At 41.0% G+C, this 22,024-nt stretch overlaps 1 protein-coding gene across 4 annotated transcripts in view; it reads left to right on the top strand.

The window, feature by feature from the left end:
- Nucleotides 1-22,024, top strand: part of kif21b (kinesin family member 21B) — a 131,863-nt gene that overhangs the window by 91,181 nt on the left and 18,658 nt on the right. For 2 of the 4 annotated variants that reach the window (XM_087272963.1, XM_087272965.1), the window contains exons 27-28: nt 6,329-6,367; nt 21,673-21,809. In XM_087272963.1, the coding sequence (XP_087129089.1) occupies nt 6,329-6,367; nt 21,673-21,809 (176 nt within the window). The remainder of the gene's footprint in view (nt 1-6,328; nt 6,368-21,672; nt 21,810-22,024) is intronic. The other 2 variants (XM_087272964.1, XM_087272966.1) reach the window with 1 other exon arrangement.

The following is a 22,024-nucleotide window of genomic DNA, read 5'->3' on the forward strand; positions in this document are numbered from 1 at the left end:
CGAAGAACAGTTCCAGAAAGCAGGTAAAACAAAACAAAAGGCAAAATATAAAATAAACAAGTAAATAACAGGGTGAGAATGTGGTAAGATCTGAAAACATGGTTAAAATTAGGCAGTCGCAAGGGCTTTTTTGGAATGCTTTTAAAAACACTGTGGGTTGGGTTTAGGGAAGGAGGTGGGTGAAGATATCATTCGATCGGTCGGTCAGTCAGTCAGTCAGTCGACAGCAGCCTCTAGTGGATTTATACGAGAACAGCAGGCGCAAATGGCACTCGTGAGACATTTTTGAGATCTAAAAAAGTGTACACAGCGGCCTCTGGTGGATTCATGGAAAACATAAAGAACTGCAAAAAAACGTATCTCCTGGAATGTATTTCGTGCTGTCCAGAAATGTATACAGGGGTACATACCAATAATGAGCCTGGGTTGCAACGGTTTTGTTCTCTTAGGCTTATTGGATTAAAGTTCTGCTTTTTTCGCTAAAGTCTTATGCAATATTCCAGTTTTGCGCATATTTGCGTTGAAGCATAGCTACTGTATCCAGGGATGAGGTTTTTCCCAAAGCCCGCATTTTCTCTTTTCAACTGTTGAACCTTATTTTCTCCACCTAACTAGTGTTCTTGTCTCCTCCGTGTGTCTGTGAATGGCGGTTCAGCTTTAACCCTGCGTGTGCTGCAGGCGGTATCGATCTCTAATTGCAGCTGAATGGTTTGCATAAGTCAAAGCCGACAGCAGCAAGCTAGCGTCAGTTCTCCGGCTCCTGCGAATTCTCATTATAACACCACAAGTGGGCACATTAGGCTAGGATAACCAATTATTCCACCCTCTGAAGATGGGTTTTGTTTGCACTTTCCCTCCATAATTGAATCAGCAGTGTCTGATATTGCCTTAGAGATCTAAATTGGTCATTTGATGCGCCTGTCAGGGATTTATCTCATTATTTCTCCAACCCCTTAAATATTGCGCTGTTCTCGTGTATGTGTGTGTGTGTGTGTGAATGTGGTAGGAAACATATCGAAACAGACCGCAGATGTTTCTTCAAGGCTGAATTTCTGGCTGTGGCATTCCTGTTTGTTTACAACGTTTTTTTGTTTTTTAAAGTAGTTATTCGAGCACCTTCAGCTCAGTAATTTTGTGTTTCGTTTAAAATCACCATAATTAATGCTGTTTGCTTAAGCAAGCTTCACTTAATTATAGGTGTGTGAGATGTCGCATATCCTATGAGAAGGAAGATTTTTATACTTTAAACAAATCCTCATTGATAAAATAGATGTGTGGAAAAATAGTCTGTTATTAAAATAAATCACAAAATGTAGGTGCTTTATGAAATCAGCATGACATGAAACTCACACTATTAGTTATGGTCTAATACTGCTATCAACAAACCATTATCCAGGACTTTAACTCATTCATTCATTTATTTTTCTTCAGCTTAGTCTCTATTTCAGGGTTCGCCACAGCGGAATAAACACATATATATGTATATGTTATACTGTATGTCATAAACATTTTGGGCTCTATTTTGACGGTCCATGCGCAGAGCACAAAACGCAGGGCGCAAACGCTTTCAGGGCATGTCAGAACGCATTTGTGCTAATTTAAGGACGGGAAAATCCGCTTTGCGCCATGGCGCATGGTCTAAAAGGGTTGAGTTTATTTTCTTAATGAGTTATAGGTGTGTTTTTGAGAATAAACCAATTAGAGCCTCATCTCCCATTACCTTTAAGAGCCATTATTGAGCATGTCTTGGGTAAGATGAAGGAGGAGGCATTGAAGATGAATCCAAAGAATCTTGATGAACTCTGGGAGTCCTGCAGGAACGCTTTCTTTGCCATTTCAGATAAATAATTTGAGTCATTGCAAAGTCAGACCCTACTGTCCTAATTAAATAATTCAATATCAAGGCTTGATCATATTTTACTTTGGTAAAATAACTATAATCTAGAAGCCTTTGCCTTTCATATGAGCCACTTCTAAACCAAATGATCGACTAGAAGGCAAGTTATTATTTGTTGTTCCTAAAACTTGTATCGGCGACAAGACTTTAGTCAGGTAGTGTTTATATATATATATATATACGCCTTTCTTCAGCATTTCTGAAGCCGCTTGTCATCATATGGAAATGAATTTAATTAATTTTGACAGTGTTCATCAAGCACTAATGAACTTCCTCCATATCTTTTGTTCAAAACTTAATTATATCCCTTCTCTGTTGACATGTTTAACATTAACAGTCTCACCTGTTAGTCTCAGTATATGATCCGTCAGTTGTGTGATCTTAATTATTTGAGCTCACGAGACTCTTCTTCTCCACTTGATTACGGATTGGTCTCTAATGGGCGGCACGCATTTGATTAAATTGGAGTCCTGACAGCCTTTACTTTGCGTGGTTTAACACAGAATAACAAAATGGAGACAGTCATGCAGGCCAATATTAATAGACCTTCATCAACATTTAAATCAGCGAATCAAAATGTCCCGTCAATTGGTCACACGCTCATTAATGCACTTCTCGATTTAAGTGTGTGCGCAAGTTTGTCGACTTCTGAATGCTTGTTTTAAAGTAGTGGTTAACGCTCGACACTTCATTAAAGTTTCAGCCAATCAGATGCGATCTGAGGATCTGCTGGCGGTTGGTTTTGTTTTTGCTTTTGACTCTGAGACTTCATTGAACAGCGTCGCACGTCGATACGCAATTGAAAGCTGTTTAATGCAGTTGACCCTCATCACAGAGGCTGTGAACTCGTCACATGAATTTCTTCCTGTTCTGAATGAGAAATCTCTTGTGGCCCGTAATTCATTTCTGCGTTTGTAGATCAGCTCGCTCTGATAAAATTAAGGTGATTTTTTTTTTTTTTTTTTGCAGCAGAACATCACATTAAGTTTAGTAATATAAGGTTTGATATGAAATGATTGAAACGTTTCTGTTTCAACACTGCAAATTTAAGCAAAGCAGTCATTAATATTTGTCAGTAATTTTAATAATAATTAAGATTAAATGAGCAAAAATCAAGCAAAGAAGTGTCATTCATTCATTTTCTTGTAAGCTTAGTCCCTTTATTAATCCGGGGTCGCCACAGCGGAATGAACCGCCAACTTATCCAGCAAGTTTTTATGCAGCGGATGCTCTTCCTGCCGCAACCCATCTCTGGGAAACAACCACACACACTCAATCACATTCATACTCTGAATAATTTAGCCTACTCAATTCACCTGTACCGCATGTCTTTGAACTGTGGGGGAAACCGGAGCACCGAAATGTGTCACTCATATTTATAAAAGTATTTATATTCATTTATGAATTCAAAAAGGATTCTTTGAGCTGTATATTTGTAAAAATAAAAATGTCATGAGATTTGAACTGCACTGTGTGTATACACGCAGTACACAGATCAAAGTTTGAGAGGTTAATCATATTTTTTGACATTTTATGAGTGTTACTGGTGGTTATTGCAAGACTTTTATATTGTAATCAATGTCAGTGACGCTACCGTATACACTCATCAGCCATTTTATTAGGTACACCTGTTCAACTGCTCAACGCAATTTCTAAATCAGCCAATCACATGGCAGCAACTCATTGCATTTAGGCATGTAGACATGATCAAGACGATCAGCTGCAGTTCAAACTGAGCATCAGAATGGGGAAGAAAAGGGATTTATGTGACTTTGAACGTGGCATGGTTGTTGGTGCCAGACTTTTCAGAAACTGCTGATCGACTGGGATTTTCACGCACAACCATCTCTAGGGTTTGCAGAGAATGGTCTGAAATAGAGGAAATATCCAGTGAGCGGCAGTTCTGTGGGCACAAATGCCTTGTTGATGCCAGAGGTCAGAGGAGAATGGCCAGACTGGTTCCAGCTGATAGAAAGGCAACAGTAACTCAAATAAGCACTCGTTACAACCGAGCTCTGCAGAAGAGCATCTCTGAACACACAACACGTCCAACCTTGAGGCGGATGGGCTACAGCAGCAGAAGACCACACCGGGTGCCGCTCCTGTCAGCTAAGAACAGGAAACTGAGGCTACAATTTACACAGACTCACCAAAACTGGACAATAGAAGATTGGAGAAACGTTGCCTGCTCTGATGAGTCTCCATTTCTGCTGCAGCATTCAGATGCTCGGGTCAGAATTTGGCGTCAACAACATGAAAGCATGCATCCATCCCGCCTTGTATCAATGGTTCAGGCTGCTTGTGGTGGTGGTGTAATGGTGTGGGGGAGATTTTCTTGGCACACTTTGGGTCCATTAGCACCAATTGAGCATCGTGTCACCGCCACAGCCTACCTGAGTGTTGCTGCTGACCATGTCCATCCCTTTATGACCACAGTGTACTCATCCTCTGATGGCTACTTCCAGCAGGAAAACACGTCATGTCATAAAGCTTGAATCATCTCAGACTGGTTTCTTGAACATGACAATGAGTTCACTGTACTTTAATGGCCTCCACAGTCACCAGAGCTCAATCCAATAGAGCACCTTTGAGATGTGGTGGAACGGGAGATTGGCATCATGGATGTGCAGCCGACAAATCTGCAGCAACTGTTATCATGTCAATATGGAGCAAAATCTCTGAGGAATATTTCCAGTAGCTTATTGAATCTACGCCACGAAGGATTAAGGCAGTTCTGAAGGCAAAATGGGTCCAACCTGGTACTAGTAAGGTGTACCTAATAAAGTGGCCGGTGAGTGTATAGTTATTAGCCTAATAAAGGGACATTTTCCTGTCTACCGAGCATAAAGCATTTCTAGGATTAACATTCATTCATTCATTTTCTTTTCGGCGTAGTCTTTTTATTAATTTGGGGTCGCCACAGCTGAATGAACCGCCAACTTATCCAGCACATTTTACGCAGCGGATGCCCTTTCAGCCGCAACCCATCTCTGGGAAAATAGGATTAACATGATTAGTCCAATTTTAAAAAAGGCTAATTTTGGTATACCTTTAAGATATAATATTAAGATTTTTGATCAATTTATAACGCCCTTTAACTATCATTACCAAAAAAAAAAGTACTGACCCAAGACTATTGAACGTCTCTCCTTCTGATATTAAAGATTCCATCAGTTTAAATTGCTTTTGGCTGGAGTTTAAATAAATTTACGGAAATCTGCGGGGTTATAGTTTGTATGTGTGTGTGTGTGTGTGTGTGTGTGTGTGTGTACGTGTTTTTGTGACATATCAGGACACAATTCTGTATAATAACATGGGCATGACACAGGTATTACAAGAAGGTAGTCAAATTTGAGGACATTGCTGATGTCCTCATTTCTTAATTTCTTATAAATCACACAGAATGAGACCGTATAAATACAATGGAAACCTATGTAATGTCCCCACAATTCACAAAGACAAACGTGTGTGTGTGTATCCCACTGAGTGTTTTAAACTGTTACTACTGATAAAAGAAGACCATTTATGTTTGAATGTCATTCATATTTTATTCCCTGTGAATTCACATAATAGCGCTTATTATAATGTGTACTGCATGCAGCCTTTGACGCTCATGTGCTTCATATTGTCTCTGAATAGCGGGAGCCATTTAGCCCAGAGCGCTATAGTGTTGTTACAGTTTCAATAGGAGATGCTGCATGAATGAAGCAAGTATTGACAATGTGTTTCACTTAAACACTGGCCTATCTTTTATTAGTCGTGGTTTGTTTCTTTGATAGTCCTAATAAAAATTGCTCAGATCAAACAGCCGAGTGTAAATTGAGGCAATAAAGGTACCGTGAAATGTGCAGTTTTGATTCAATGTTTTATATAATTTTAACTGAAACATTGAATAGGGCGGGGCATAGAGTAGCTCCTCCCCTTTTTATAAAAACAGCCAATAGCTTTTTGTTTTGCTCACAGCCCTGCCAGTGAGAGTGGTTGAGCATCAAATGAACAGCAAATGAGAAGAAGGGGGCGGGGCATGTCAGACACTAGAGAGCACTTGATTGTCATGTGATGGCGACGTGAAAAAAATCGATTAAGGCAGAAGTGACAAACTAAACGCTAATTTTGGAGCACACTAGCTTATTGATATACTTAAAACGAATTATTTAAATTTAAGACCTTTGAGCATCCATTATGAGCGGGAAAACGTCATTGTTAGGCTTGTGCAGGTGGATCGGATCTAAGGTTTGGAGTGGGCTCTTCCTGTCAATGTGTACCAGTAACCCCACCCCAATGAACTCTGCATAACCCTCCTGCTAACTCCTCCCTTTTTTAATCCAGCCCTGCCTGCTCCCTGGGAAGCCCCTCCCCCTCTCTCCCTCTCTGTCTTCTACTGACTCCTCCCACTTTCCCCCCTAACCCTACTGCCGTTCTGCCCCATAGGTCGGATGACAGCGACTCCTCTCTCTCGGAGGTGCTCAGGTAGAGATCTCTCTGTCTGTCATTCTGTTGCCTGGTTGTCCCGCCCGGCCACACCCCCTCCAGCGGGTGTAGTCACGGCGTGAGCATCATGCATGATCCCTTTCCATTTGCGTCCTGTGCTGTGAACTCTGTGAGAATGGGCTATATGCACAGCTAGTGTTTTTCTGCCAACGGTAAACTTCCGGTGAAAGATTTATGTGACTATTTATGGTTCCTTTTACAGCGTCGATGTTGTAATGTTATTAAAATACAATCAGTTACACAGACTCATTCAATCTAATTCAACTCAGCTTTATTTGTATAGCGCTTTTACAATGTAGATTGTGTCAAAGCAGCTTCACATAGTCGGTTATACTGATTTGAAACAGTGTCAGTCCAGTTTTCAGTTTATGTTCAGTTCAGTTTAGCTCAGTTCAGTGTGGTTTAATATTCACTGCGGAGAGTTCAAACACTGAAGAGCGAATCCATCCATGTACAGCTCTACAAGTCCCGAACCAAGCAAGCCAGTGGTGAAAGCGGCGAGTAACAAACTTCACCAATTGACCAAAGTGAAGGATAGAAGAGAAACCAGGCACAGTCGGGTACGACCATTTCTCCTATGGCCAAACGTCTTGTCGGAGCTGCAGTCTAGGCGGCGGAGGTTTAAGAACAATGGACGTCAGACCAGTGGCGTAGCGCAAAATGCGGAGGCCCCCCTGCAGGGATCACTGACGGGGCCCCCTGATGAATGAGGGGGGAACCGCACGGGAAAGCGATCACAAATTGAGGAGCTGGGAAGGGAGGCGGGGTGGAGCGACAACGCGGGGAAGCCTTCACAAACTGAGGAGCGATCACAAACCGAAAGCGGCGAGAGCGTCAAAGTAGCCAGAAGTCATTCATTTGCAATGAGAACCGGCGGCGAGGAACAGCGCGGCGCGTCTTCTCCGGTGTGGGCGTCGAGGATAGTTGAAATCAAGTCAACTTTATGGTACGAGCTATAACGCGGTTCGGCAGCAAGCAATCAGAATGAAGTAGTCCACCGCTTGAGAGGTGTTCAGAGAACACAGACCTGTGAACTTTGGTTCCGACCACAGTTGTTCCCAAGAGTTTGATTATTGCGGTTGTTGGATTTACAATTGTTGTAAATCCCCTAATCACGCGGGGCCCCCCCGTGGTGCGTGCCCTGCAGGCCCATCCGCTACACCACTGCGTCAGACCCGTCTGTCCCCGGAGCAGCTGCTCAGGATACGACCTGGTCCGGGATTATGGAAAGCATTCATTTAGTTGTTTAGGCATTAATCGAGATGCGTTTAAATGGAAGCACCATCGTTTGCAACAGGCTAGCACAAAAACTCCATTAAAGTTACTGTGGTGTAATACATTTTCAAAATTTAAAGACATGACGCTGAAAAATGGAATTCAATGTAGTGCATCTTGCCCGGACTGACACCCACTTTATATTGTTTATCAATCAGGCAGTGAAGATCACTGATTTTTAAAGAAATCAGATCTTGAATATGGCGTAATTGTAATGTTGTGACAGTTCACTGGAAGCGATTGTGCTCGCCGATTGAAAATTACAGTCATAAAGTCTGTGTGCATACAGCCCATTGAATGAACCTTATGGATGGACTAGTCTGAATGGCTTTAATGATCTTGAGTGTTCGGAGGAGGAAAGAAAAAAAAGATTTCAAAATACTTTTTTTGTGATCCAAATGTGCTTGCTGAAATGTCAGCTTTTGACACAGAATCCTTTGGATTGATTGTTTCCAGCGGAGCTTTTGGTAAGGTTCTGTTCAAAACCCTTTTGGGATCAAAGGGTGGCATCATACTAGCCAACTGAAAGTGGCTTTGGCCAAACCTAATAACGTTTTTTCCAAAACTTCAAAGCCTTCTGTCAACTTCCCTGATTTTTTTCTTTATAAATAACTAGATGTGACTCTAAAGGAACCGGTCACACTTTACAATAATAACTACACACTATGAACCATTTACTAAGCATTAGCAATTAGTGAATTCATTACCTGTTAAGCATTAACTCTACATTATCAGAAGTTAGTAAGCAGTTTATAACTGCAGCTACACAAGCTCTATTCTTGACTCATAAGCACATTTATAATGATTGTACTTTCATACTTGGTTAATGATTTATTTTTCATTACAAATTAAGTTTTGCATTATTTAGATAGCAGTTATTTAAGAATACTTGGTTGTTTTTTATAAGATCATTCTGAATGAGTTAGGAAATTCTTAATAAACTATTCAAATTAACAGTTATAATTCTTATTAATCAGGCATATAATAACAGTCAATATGCATGTTAATAAATGCTTCATTAACTCAACTTCATCCAGTTTTGTGACCTGATCTAAAGTGAGGAGCATTTATGCTTAATAAATCCAATATAAATGACAATTAAAGGATAACATAAAGGACATTATTAATTTCTTTTCGTTTAAAGATCCACAAATGAAACTGCACTTCAAATGAAAAATAAATCTTTGCAACCTTTTCTAAAATATAATTTCTGTACAGTTTAAATATTTCATCTTATTATATTGTTAAAATATTATATTGTTGTTGTTTTATCCAATTTTGTCGTATTTTGACACTCCTGTTATTCAGCAATGTTCAAACTTTACAGTAATTTTACTTTTTAGATAAGATTGTAAAGATTATTGTTCATGTGATACCAAGTCTTTAATTGTCATTATATGGGATTTATAAAGCATGAATGAACTAGATAAGGTCACAAAACTGCATGAAGTTGAGGTAATAAAGCATTTATTAACATACATAGTAATCATTACTAGGCCCACACGGAATCTGTGCGCGCAGAATTCCATAGATTTTCCTGCAGATTTTTAGCCCATCACTAATTCTGTTTATTCACTTGTGTAAAGGTGTGTAAATCTATATTTATTCCGTTTTTAAATTAATTAGAGTAATATTATTGACTAATATGAAAATGTCCATCTGATTTATATACAATGCAGTTTGTACTGTAACATTTTCTGTCTTTTAGTAGATATATGAGAGACTTGCTTTGTTTACCAAACAAAATTAATCTAATTGGATTTGCATTTTAAACATTAAGAAAGCTAAAAAGATTTATTTATTTATTTATTTCATATATTAAGGTTTTAATTATGATGCTCCCAAAATAATTCTGCAGAAATCTGCAGATTTTTACCAAAATTCTTTGCAGAAATAGCAAACAACATCCGCAGATTCCGTCTGGCCCTGTTCATTATTATATGCCTGAATAATCAGATATATAAACGTTGATTTCAACGTTGATTTCAATAATTTATCAATCATTTACTAGCTCATTCTGAATGATCTTAAAAATCACCAACTACTCTTAATTACAATTGGTTTGTAAATGATGCAATACTTTATTTAGTAATGAAAAATCCACCAGTCACAGAGTATGAAAATACAATCATTAAGCACATTATACATGTGCTTATAAGTAGGCCCACATGGAATTTGCACGTGCAGAATTCTGCAGATTTCTAAGCCATAATTAATTCTGTTTATTTACTTGAATAATGTGTGTAAATGTGTTTATTCAGTTTTTAAATTAATTAGAGTGATATTATTAACGAATATGAAAATGTTCATCTGATTTATGTACAATGCAGTTTGTACAGTAACATTTTCTGTCTTTTAGTAGATATATTATATGAGAGACTTTTTTTGTTAACAAATAAAGTAAATCTAATTGGATTTGCATTTTAAACATTATTAAAAGTTAAAAGATATATATATATTTTTTTCACATATTAAGGTTTCAGTTATGATGCTCCCAAAATAATGCCGCACATTTTTAGCAAAATTCTCCGCAGAAATTGTCCGCAGATTCCGTCTGGCCCTACTTATAAGAATATAGCACTTGTAGTTGCAGTGATAAACTTCTTACTAACGTCTATTAATATAAAGTTAATGCTTAACAGAAAATTAATTCACTAGATGCTTATGCTTAGTAAATGATTCATAGTGTGTAGTTTTTATAAAGTGTTACCAACGAACTTTATTGGTCAATGCCAAGGCCATGAGAGTCTGCCTCGCCAACTGAGCAGTATTCCAGGCACTTCCGAAGAAGTTTGAGTCAGCGGGACATTAATTCTGGGTTAACAACCACCCGCTGAGAGACACCCCGTCTCTTGTTTCTTTAACAACTATGTAAATGAAGCTCTCAAATTAAAATTGCCTGAAATATTAGCTAGCAAGATGTCAACTGAACTTGTTAACATGTCTAGAAAGTTTGACATCTTTTGAACCCCCAAGTGATTTTAATTCATTTTCGGCTGCATTTCTTTTGGTCTCTGCTGTAAAAACTCTTAAGAAAAGGTTTAGGCAAACTCCACAGGTTTAATTTTGTATGTTGCTCAAATAATCTTTTTTTAAATCCAATATAGCGACGCTGTGATTTCTCCGTACCTCATTATCCTGACAGCACAATTGCATTTTTCTTGTTTCTTTCGAGTTGTTCTTGTTATCCCATTAGAAGCTAATGGCTCTATGATGAAACATGGAGTGCTTGGAACAACTCGCTCCCAAATTTCCTTTGGGAGACAAATCTGTTTAAGGGGAGAATCAGAGACAGCTGGCTTAACTTGTTCACTGAGTGAGTCAGGGTTGATAAACTGTTTCTGGTTGAAACAAACAAGATGGTGATGAGAAACTTGGCACTATGATGAGTGTTAAAGGAACAGTCCCCTCCACTTTTTTTTGGAAATAGGTTCATTTCCAAGTCACTGCGTCAATTCTCAGAGTCACACAAGAGACTGAGGTCTGGTGGTAGCACTTTTAGCTTAGCTTAGCATAAACCATTGAATCAGATTAGACCATTAGCATCTTTTCCAAAAATGTCAAAAAGGAGTTTTGATAATTTTCTGATTCAAAGCTTGACTCTTCTGTAGTTACGTCATGTACTAAGATCAACAGAAATGAAAAAATGCTATAAGAGTTAGCTCTTTTACCTAGCTGAGGTACCATTTCAGGCGCTGCTGAAGTCATGCTATGGCAGCAAATCTCCTTGATAATTCTGTCAAACTGAAAGTATAGTTTCTATCCTTATCGATCTAGAAAATACGAGCGATTGATTTTTCGTCAGACTTAGTACAGGGTGTAACTACAGAAGAGTCAAGCTTTAAATAGGAAAATTATCAAAGAAATTTTGGTCTAACCTGATTGAATGATTTATGCTAAGCCAAGCTGGCAGCTAGCTCTCTGCAACTCTCACATGGTCGCCCACTGAAGCTAAGCAGGGTCAGTACCTGGATGGGAGACCACATGGGAAAGCTAGGTTGCTGCCGGAAGTGGTGTTAGTGAGGCCAGCAGGGGGCGCCCAACCTGCAGTCTGTGTGGGTCCTAATGCCCCAGTATAGTGACGGGGACTCTATACTGCTCAGTAAGCGACGTCTTTCAGATGATACGTTAAACCAAGGTCCCGACTCTCTGTTGTCATTAAAATCCCAGGATGTCCTTCGAAAAGAGTAGGGGTCTAACCCCGGCATCCTGGCCGAATCTGCCACCTGGCTTCTGTCCATCATGGCCTCCTAACCATCCCTATATCATAATTTGCTTCATCACTCTGTCTCCTCTCCACCAATCAGCTGGTGTGTGGTGTGCTGTCTGGCTGGCTGCCGTCGCATCATCCAGGTGGATGCTGCACACTGGTGGTGGATGAGGAGATTTCCCCCCAAATGTGTAAAGCGCTTTGAGTGCCCAGAAAAGCGCTATATAAATGTAAGGAATTATTCATTTTTATTATTAAGCTAAAAGTGATCCGGAGATCGTCTGAATGGATTCAAAAATGGTTAAACTAATCTCTAGAAGAGTTCTAAATGGACTACTATTTCCAAAAAAAAGTGAACTGTTCCTTTAAAGCAAGATCTTTGTTATCTAGGGCCCGAGTAACTGGAGCGTTTACACATATTTTTAGTGTTTTGCTATAAATAAACACCCTCTTTGATCGGGTAAAGCTGAATGAGTCAGTAGGGAAGCTTTTATTCTCTGAGCCACAGCAGTCTGCTCTAAATCCCACTATGGGAATGTTCAGATAAGGTTCATTCATAACTCCCCCCTTTGTTTATCCATGAGAAACACAGACCTCCTGTATCCTGACCTCCTCATGATTGTCTTCTCGAAGATTTGGAGAAGAGGCAACAGGATACCTCCAACCTCCCCTTCCCACTTTACACTTCATGTTTTTTCTCAAAGCACTGTTCGCTTTCCACCCAATGGAAGGGTCCAAAAAACACGAGCTCACTCCTCATTGGTTATGTGCTGCATGATGGTTTATTTGTGTTTTATTTTCGCTGTTGCTGTTTGTTGTACTGTTTTAGTTTTTCACACGTGTGTGAAATTGAGTGTTTACGTGTTCATGCGTTTTTACTGTTGAAGAGATTGCATGTTGAGTTCCTGGCACTGTGTGTGTGTGTGTGTGTGGAGTGATTTTTCATTTATGACAGCAGTTAATAGCACAGCATGGCATTACACCTGTATTGAGTGGGTTTGATTGACACTCAGTGTGGAATAAGATGCTAGCTTTATTTATTTATTTCCTTTAATCGTTCTTTCCTAATTTCTCACTTATCTGCTCGGATGAGCAAAAAAAAAATATGCATGTTGTGGAGAAAATGTTGTGATTATTAGAGAAACTGCATCATTTAGTTGAGTTGCTTTGCCTGGTGGGAAACAAGGAATGCATGAAAGTCATTGAAGGAAGGAGGAACCTGATTCTGGTCTTATTTTGACTTGCAAATACCCAGGGGCACTTGAGTGACCAAACATCAACCCTTCAAACTCACATAAACCATTCTAACCTCATTGAACAGAGTTTTACATGGGCAAACACCACTCACATTTTAGTGAGACTAAAAAATAAAATCCAGTTGCATATGAAGGTGAAGAAATTAGGTTTGTAAGTCAATGGCTGCGTCCGGAATCGCCTACTACTCAAGTAGGTACTACATTTAAATTGGATTTTACTTCACGACCATTAGAAGAGTGTGTATTATACAGTGCTTAAATTGTGAATCGCGAGGTCCCGGAACAGATCGGAGTAACGGATCCAGCATACTACCCGAGGATGTAGAGGTGTTGTGCACTGAAGTGAAGAGTGGGGGTGAGGGAGATAGCGGGCCGTTGGATAGCGGAGGGATGTCGTGGATGTAAGTTAAGAGGCGGGGCGGGGGTTGGTTTTCGCGGTCGAAAGTGAAGAGGGTTGAGAAGTCGCAGAAACAAAGTGAAAGTGAACAGTAGATGGGGGAGGAGGGCGGGTGAGGAAAAATGAGGTGCCGGATCAGGTTTCAGAGGTTCCGGATCCGGCGTGTTCCACAAATGAAGCCCTGGTTCTATATTGTATAAATGTGAGTAGTATGAAAGAAACTTGGATGTACAACATCTGCTATTAGTCATTCTCATGTGACCTACCTGCATCAGTCGCTTCACTCCATTCATGAATTCTCTCGTGTAGCATTATGGGATAGCATAGCGTCCATCTGATGCACCCTAGTAGTAGTAGGCCATCCAGGTACTTCTCACATACTGTTTTTCGAATACTATGAATTCAGACCTGCTACTCGGTTCGCATACTATTTTAAGCACACTATATAGTATGGAAGCATGCAAATTCGGACGTAGCAAACATTTTTTGAATTGCAGTTCACACAGATAGCTAGTTCCGTTTTGAATGCCTTACACAATGTTAACTTGGAACCCGATCACCATCAGTTCATGTTTGCCGGACCTCCCTAGAATTCCTCCCACTTTAGAGAGCAGGAATGTGTCGACAGCAGCCTCCTGCGTTTCATCTGTCCTCGGAGAGCTGGGATGTCCCAGTTTCCTCTTTAATCAGCCATCCTCTTGTCACCTCTGTGCGACTGCGCCTGCACTGAGGCTTTGACGGCTCCGCCATCATTAGGACTTCACAGGCGCTGAGCCGGACAGAGGCTGATCTCAGCCCACAGGAGACCAATTTCCCTTCATCCCAAACTCCAGCTTCATTTCCGTCTCGCTCGGCCGGCAGGAAAGAGCTTTCCGAGACCGGGCTGGTTCGGGAACGCTGTCAGCCTAAAAGGGGAAGAGCCTCATTATTTTTTGGGGGGAGGGAAAGCTTGTTTAGGCCTGCCAGGTTGCCAATGTGTGTGTGCTAATTGGCAGCCACGACTGGAAGCTTTCTCGGCATCAAAAACTGACAAGAAAAGGAAGGTGATTTCTGAAAAGTTATGCCTAGTTTTTGTTTGATATTGTTTTTCTTCTGACAGATAGCTTCCACCTGTTTACTTAAAAATAGCTTCAATTTCCACTAGGGGTCAGTACTGAGCTGAAAACACCCCCACTGTTATGACTGACACGGTGCATCCTCCGCTCTGCACAAACATCGGGAAATAAGCCCGAAATAAGACAGGAGATGAGAGATCAGCCCTGAAGTCATTTAACTTGCCTTGCTCCCTCAAGTCCTTGAGACTTCGAGTTTTATTTTAGTTTTCTAAAGTTCTCCAGCAGTTTATAGATGAATCCTCTCCTCCTTCAAAAGCATCATGTGTGTTTAGCACATTTCTCTTGCGATAGAAACCCTCATTTAGCCCGTGGCAGCAGTCCATCATACATCTGACCAGAAATGCAGCTTGCCAGCTGTCAGTAAACATTACATCCATTTGCAGTTGGATCCGTTACGATGGATGTGGAGATTGCGGTTTTCAATTGCACACCAGCTTGCCTGTGCTATTGTTGGGGGAAAACAGAAAAAAAAACAACAACTAGTGGATGCCATCCAAGGCGAAAAATCGTCTGCTCCCCAATGTGATATGAGCAGCCATGACAGGTGTCGTGTGATGGTTGGGCCAAGTCTGTGAGCCGTTAGACAGAGCACAAAATGGTGACATCATAACACGAGTCCCAACACGGCTGAGAGCAAACCGTTGCTGCATCGCTATCGTGCGGCTGCGGTCTCAATGATTGACGGCTTGAAGGACCTGACGGGTGTTCACACTGGTGAGGAATAGATTTGAAATGTCTTTTGGGAGCTGCTGGGAATCTCTGTGCTTCCTAATTGGAACCATCTCGCTCAGATATACAGGCTGTCAAAATCAAGAAGTGCGGCAAAGAGTCTTTTAAACTATTTATGTGGATATAAATAAGTTTAAAAAGCCCCGTGTTGCTCTACATCCGCAGTCATGGTGGGTTTCGTCTTTTATTCCTGCTGGAGTGGGAGAGTTTTTAGTAGATCATTTGCTAATTCTGCGCTGCGGCACATTGTTCGAGCATCATGAACAAGTAAAATCTACTTCCTATTCTTGTGCATATCACCTCAACAATGGAGTAGGTCAATATCAGGGAAGCTTCAGGACATACACTTCCTGACAAAAGTCTTGTCATCGATTTCATAATAACTTGACTTCTAGTTGATCATTTGGAAAAGTGGCAGAAGGTGGATTTTTCTGATGAATCACCTGTTGAACTGCATCCCAATCATCACAAATACTGCAGAAAACCTACTGGAACCCTCATAGACCCAAGATTCACACAGAAATCAGTTAAGTTTGGGGAAGGAGAAGTCATGGTTTGGGGTTACATTCAGTATGGGGTAGATCTGCCGAGTGGATGATCAACATCAACAGCCTGAGGTATCAAGACATTTGTGCTGCCCATTACATTACAAACCACAGGAGAGGGACAATTCTCCAGCAGGATAGCACTCCTGCTCATACTTCAGCCTCCACATCAGTTCCTGAAAGCAAAGAAGGTCAAGGCGCTCCAGGATTGGCCAGCCCAGTCACCAGAAATGAACATTATTGAGCGTGTCTGGAGTAAGATGAAGGAGGAGGCATTGAAGATGAATCTAAAGACTCTTGATGAACTCTGGGAGTCCTGCAGGAACGCTTTCTTTGCCATTCCAGATGACTTTATTAATCAGTGATTTGAGTCAGTGCAGAGATGTATGGATGCAGTCCTCCAAGCTCATGATGGAGTCAGACACAATATTCATTCTGTCTCCACTGCAGCAGGACTTTATATTCTATACTGCGGGGGTTCCCAAACTTTTCAGCCCCTGACCCCCAAAATTACAATGCCAGTGACTCGAGACCCCCAATATCCTCAGAGGTGGTTATAAATATATAAACCTTGCACATAACAACGCACACATACCCATAGGCCCAAGTCTATTCATCTGTCAATTTTGAAGAACACCACTCGGAGACTATCCTCCATGTTCAGTTGTTGCCTGTATTTATTTTTCAAGAGTTCACACTTAGCTGATGATTTACAAAGCTCATTTGGCATGCTGTCCCAGGAGAGAGCCTCGAGCCCGGGGCTTCCTCCCGTTGGCAGAGCAAGAAGGGAGCCCGAGCTCGGTGGATCTCAGAACTCCCCTGCCGCTGTAGCTAAGGGAACGTAAGGGATTAGACAAGCTTGATTGTTATGTATGTTGAATGTCTTTGGATGGTGGGAGGAAACCGGAGAACCCGGGGAAAACCCATGCGGACACGAGGAGGACATACAAACTCCTCACAGAAACACCCACCGGTCCTATGGAACTAGGGCCGGCAGTATTCTTGCTGTGTGGCTCGCAGTGCTAACCACTGGACCGCTGTGCCGCCCAATCACAGGTAAAGGAGGAGAATAGGGGAGGAGGGGGGTTTCTTCCAAACGAAGATAAAGTGAACTGAAAACTGAGGCTATTTATAGTGGCTTAGGGCTCATATGATTGGAAGATTAGTGATTAGCAAATGCGAGACTGGCCGTGATAAATCATAAGCACGCGATCCTCTCGAAATTAGTTTATGAATAAACTTCACTTAATGTATTTGAGTGCCGTAAAGGTATTATTTCTTCTTCTGTGTGTTATGAATAAAATATTTAAATATGGTAATTCTTGTTGTTAAATAAATTGAATTCGATTTTTGGAAATCACCAAGTGACCCCCTCCTCCTTAAAACAACCCAGGCTCATTCTGAAAACGTAGTCCCGTAGACGTTTCTGGAGACTGCGAAATACGTCCCGGGAGTTTTCTCTTGCGAGTGCTGTTCGCGTCTGCTGTTCTTGCGTAAACCTACCAGAGGCCGCTGTCGACTGACTGTTTGTCTGACTGAATGACTGACCCACCCTCCTCCTTCCCTAAACCGAACCAATTTTATCGATTGACTCGCCCACCCACTTACTTCCCCTAAACCCAACAAATGGTTAACAAAAGGCGTCTAGAAAAAGAAAGCCCTCGTCTGATTTTTACCACGTTTCCAGAAACGTCTGCGGGACTACGTTTTCAAAATGAGCCTGTGTTGCTTTACAATGAAACCCCTCCAGCTGTCAACTTGTTGTCTCTCGGCCTTTAGACCTATACCCAAGTCCCTTTTGGATCTCTGATGCACACGTCACCCAGTGTGCCTTGTTACAGACACACAAAATGAGTCATAGTTAATAATATCCTTCTTTTTGCCTGTGCCCAACACTGGTGTTAGTAACAACCTTTAGAGTCTAGAAATAAGTAGTATATCTTCACTCGTAGCACACCGGAGCAGATCATGCTTCTGCTAAACATATGGACGTTGAAGATCTTAAAATAGATCCACTTTCTGTGCCACCCTGCATAGTCAGCAGTGACCAACCGAGCGGCTTTGAAATGCGGATTTAAGGCTTCTGAACCACAACTCACAGCGGACTTGGCTGCAGTTTGCATCAGTCAAGCAGGCTCCCTTTCAAGTGCGCATTCGGCTTGGCTTTGCCGTCGCTGTGACAGAAACATCACATGTATCGGCTCGACCTGCTGCTTTGGCAGTGGTGTACTACGGCAGGACATAATTAGCACCTGCTCGAAATCTGGAGTGTGTTCACTTGTTTTCACTGATGTTTGTCTGCCTCTCTGATGGCCGTGTTCTGGGCGACCCGTGGAGCGCCCTGAGTGGTGACCTGCACGGGAGTGCTGTAAAACACAGCTGGAGTCCTTTAAATCAAAAGAAATCTCAGCACGCTGACATTGAACTCCAGGGTGAGCAGCTTGAATTTGAGGGATTGAAGTGTGCAGAGTTCGATTCCTACATCTTATTAAACGTTGGCCGTGAACAATTCAGTTTGCCCGTTGAATCAAATCCAATTATTTCAGCAAAGCAATTCAATTGGCTGAACAAACTCTTAAATTAATAGCTCACTGCACTTGTTTAGCAAACCATAAGTATGGCATGTATGAGCAATATTGCACTGCTATGACTGTGATATTGTGTTTATACAACAGTTCAACAGCATAATCGTGGATATATAAAAGAAAATCAAGCACGGAGGGGCTAAAAACTCTTTTGTTTGAGGAACGCTGCGGTTACTAAAGTAACCCTTGTTCCCTGAGGGGCGGAACGGAAATGCTATGTGGAAAACCTTCCACTTATGGGATTTTGGTCAGAAACCCATAAGTGGAAGGTTTTCCACATAGCATTGGACTTCCCCATCCGAAGGGGAACGCTTCGGTTACTAAAGTAACCCTCGTTCCCCGAGGGGGGGAACGGAAATGCTTCGCCACAACGATTGTCCCTTAGCTGTTGAGCGTGAAAGTCTCCTCAGCTCAAAAGGATGCTGAGCATTGCACTAGCCGCGTCTTATATACTTGACTGATTGTCAATGACGCCAGCTGTGCATGCTGACGCTGCCAATTCATTTGGCATTTCATTGGCCCGATTTTATACTCTTTCAGATGATTGGTTTCTGACGAAAACCCCATAAGTGGAAGGTTTACCACATAGCATTGGAGTTCCCCATCCGAAGGGGAACTACTTTCTTCCGCCAGTCATTCACATGTGCAGCTGACGTCAAAACAGCAGAAGCCGTTACTAATTCACTAACCTCACTTTAGAGCTAGTATTGGAATGATTCTCTAGCGTAACGTCTAAAATGATGACAAAACCGCTGATTTTGCTCACATTTTAAGATTATAAGGCTGAACGTGACATGAAATGCCATCAGTATACAGAGATATCTCTCTACACTATTATAGTCTATTACAGTTTATAGTATTTCTCTGTTGCAATCGCGATATCACAATAATTAACCCTGAAAAAAGCAGCACAATCACTACCAGATTGCAATTGTGTTTGCGATGAAGAAAAACATTAAACACATGCGGGCATTTCTTCTTGCTTTCTGCCAACACAACAAACGTTCCTGATATGCGAGTCCCATCTCAATACACTACAATTATATTGTATAAATACAGCACAACAACATACAATAGATAGAGATCGACTTAGAATATCACTCACCAGTTTAATAATGATTTGATCAGATATAGGAACCAGACAGAACTGTTGTATAAACTTAAATATACATGTAATTATGATAGCGTAAGAATGCTAAGCACAATGCTTTAAAAGGTAAGTTCACCCAAAAATGAAAGTTATGCTATTAGTTATTTGTGCTCTTGTCAATCCAAACCCCCAAAGACCTCCGATTGTCTTCAGAATAGGCGTGGAATGATAACCGTTCTCAAGGTATACCACGGTTTGGAAAAGTCAAGGTTTTAAATCCGCCCAAATTTTCTGTAATACCGTTCCTGATGTATGTGTAAGATTTTTTTAGGAGAACAGGATCTCCAGCAGAAATCATATCCAAAGATGCTGTTTTAAATTGACAGCCGAAGTCTGTGATTCAAGGAATTTTTGATTATTATAGAATTTCTAGAATATCATGGAATTTCTGGAATATCATGGAATTTCTCAAATGTTATAGATTTCCTGGAATTTTATGGAATTCTTGGAATATCGTGAAATGTCTTGTATATCATGGAATTTCTCTGAATATCGTGGAATTTGTAGAACATCATGGAATTCCTGAAATATAGAATTTCTACATTTTTATGGAATTCCAGCAATATCATGGATTCTTTAGACTTGTGGAATTCCTGGAGTTTTGTGGAATCTTTAGAATATGCAATTCCTGGAATATCATGAAATGTTTGGAATTACTGGGATATAGAATTTCTGAAATTTCATTGAATTTCTGGAATATTATAGAAACTCTGGAATATCATGGAATTCCTGATATATAGAATTTCTGGAACATCATGAAATGTCTTGAATATCATGGCATTTTTGGAATATCATGGAATTTTTAGAGCATGGAATATCTGAAATATCATGGAATTTCTAGAATATCAAGGATTCTTTAGAACATTCCTGAACTATGCAAGCAAGTGGTGACAGCATAGAGGAAAAAACTTCACCAATTGGCGAAAGTGAAGGAAAAAAAACCTCGGAAGTTACCAGGCTTAGTTGGGCATGACTATTTCACAAATGGCCAATCATCTTGTGCAGAGCTGCAGTCTAGGCGCTGGAGGCTGGAAAACGCTGGACGTCATTGAAGACTCGTCTGTCCCTGGAGTCACACAGGAATCAGTATCATAATTTCCACTCCTCCATAACCACCACAGCAGCTGCTCAGGATACAGCCTGGTCCGGGATTGTGGAAACCTTGGGATCATCTCTTCACAGGTCTTGGATTGCGTCAGTGGCACTACATAGTCTCTGGGGGCCTTGGGATGAGTATCCCCAGGTGGAAATAGAGAATAAAGAGAATAATTAGCGTAACTGCTGTCCATAATGTATATAAACGAGATGAGTGAAGCACACTCATGCATCATACCACTATGTGATGCATTGGGTTTATTGCACTACTCAAAAGATAGGTCTTTAATCTAGTCTTGAGCTGCGAGGGTGTTTCTGAGCCTCGGACATTATCAGGAAGGCTATTCCAGAGTTTGGGAGCCATAAATGAGAAGACTCGACCTCCTTTACTTGACTTTGCTATCCTAGAAGCCCTGAGTTTTGTGATCTTAAAAAACGAGTTGGATTGTAGCGAGACAGGAGGTTGGTTAGATGAACTGGAGCTAGATTATTTAAAACTTTATAGATTATTTAAAACTTTATAGATTATTTAAAACTTTATAGGTATGAAGCAATATCTTAAAATCAATATGACACTTAACCAATGTAAGGAGGATAAAATTGGGGTGATATGATCACATTTTCTAGACCTGGTAAGAACTTTGGCAGCTGCATTTCATATCAGGATACCTTTTCTCTGTTTTCATCTTATCCTACATTCTCCTCTATCCATTCCATCTGCAAGTCTTTCTCACATCCACAAACACTGATGCAACAACAACAACAAAAAAAAAACTTTTGTGTCCGCCCGTGAGGAACAGATGGCACACGTTGCGTTTGAACACAAACAAGCTTTGTTGCGACATCCTCCTTTCCACCTACTCGTTCTGAGACCAACCTCACAGTCTTCACAACAGTGTTTTTGAAATGCAGCATGTCTTTGTGCAGGGGTGTGATCACTCCCACAGGTGGGCTGAAGGGGGGCAGGACAGCCCCTCTGCAGTGCGTGGCCATGGCTGAAGGACACACCAAACCTGTGCTCTGCCTGGACGCCACCGATGAACTGCTTTTCACCGGCTCTAAAGGTACAGTGCGCACCATCACACAGTTATTCCACTTTGAACATGTGACAAGAAAACATAAACGCCCATAAGCACAAACACATGAGCCAATTTGAATTGCATTTTCTCATCGCTTCAAGGTCAAAGTTTCAGCATTCTTCAGCTCAGCAGCCCACTGGTGTAAACAATGCTCAACTCAAATATCTTGTGATATTACTCACCCACTATGCTGTATGTAT

This window comes from Danio rerio, chromosome 11 (assembly GCF_052040795.2).
Source record: "Danio rerio strain M-AB ecotype USA chromosome 11, GRCz13ab, whole genome shotgun sequence".
In the NCBI taxonomy this organism is placed as follows: domain Eukaryota; kingdom Metazoa; phylum Chordata; class Actinopteri; order Cypriniformes; family Danionidae; genus Danio; species Danio rerio.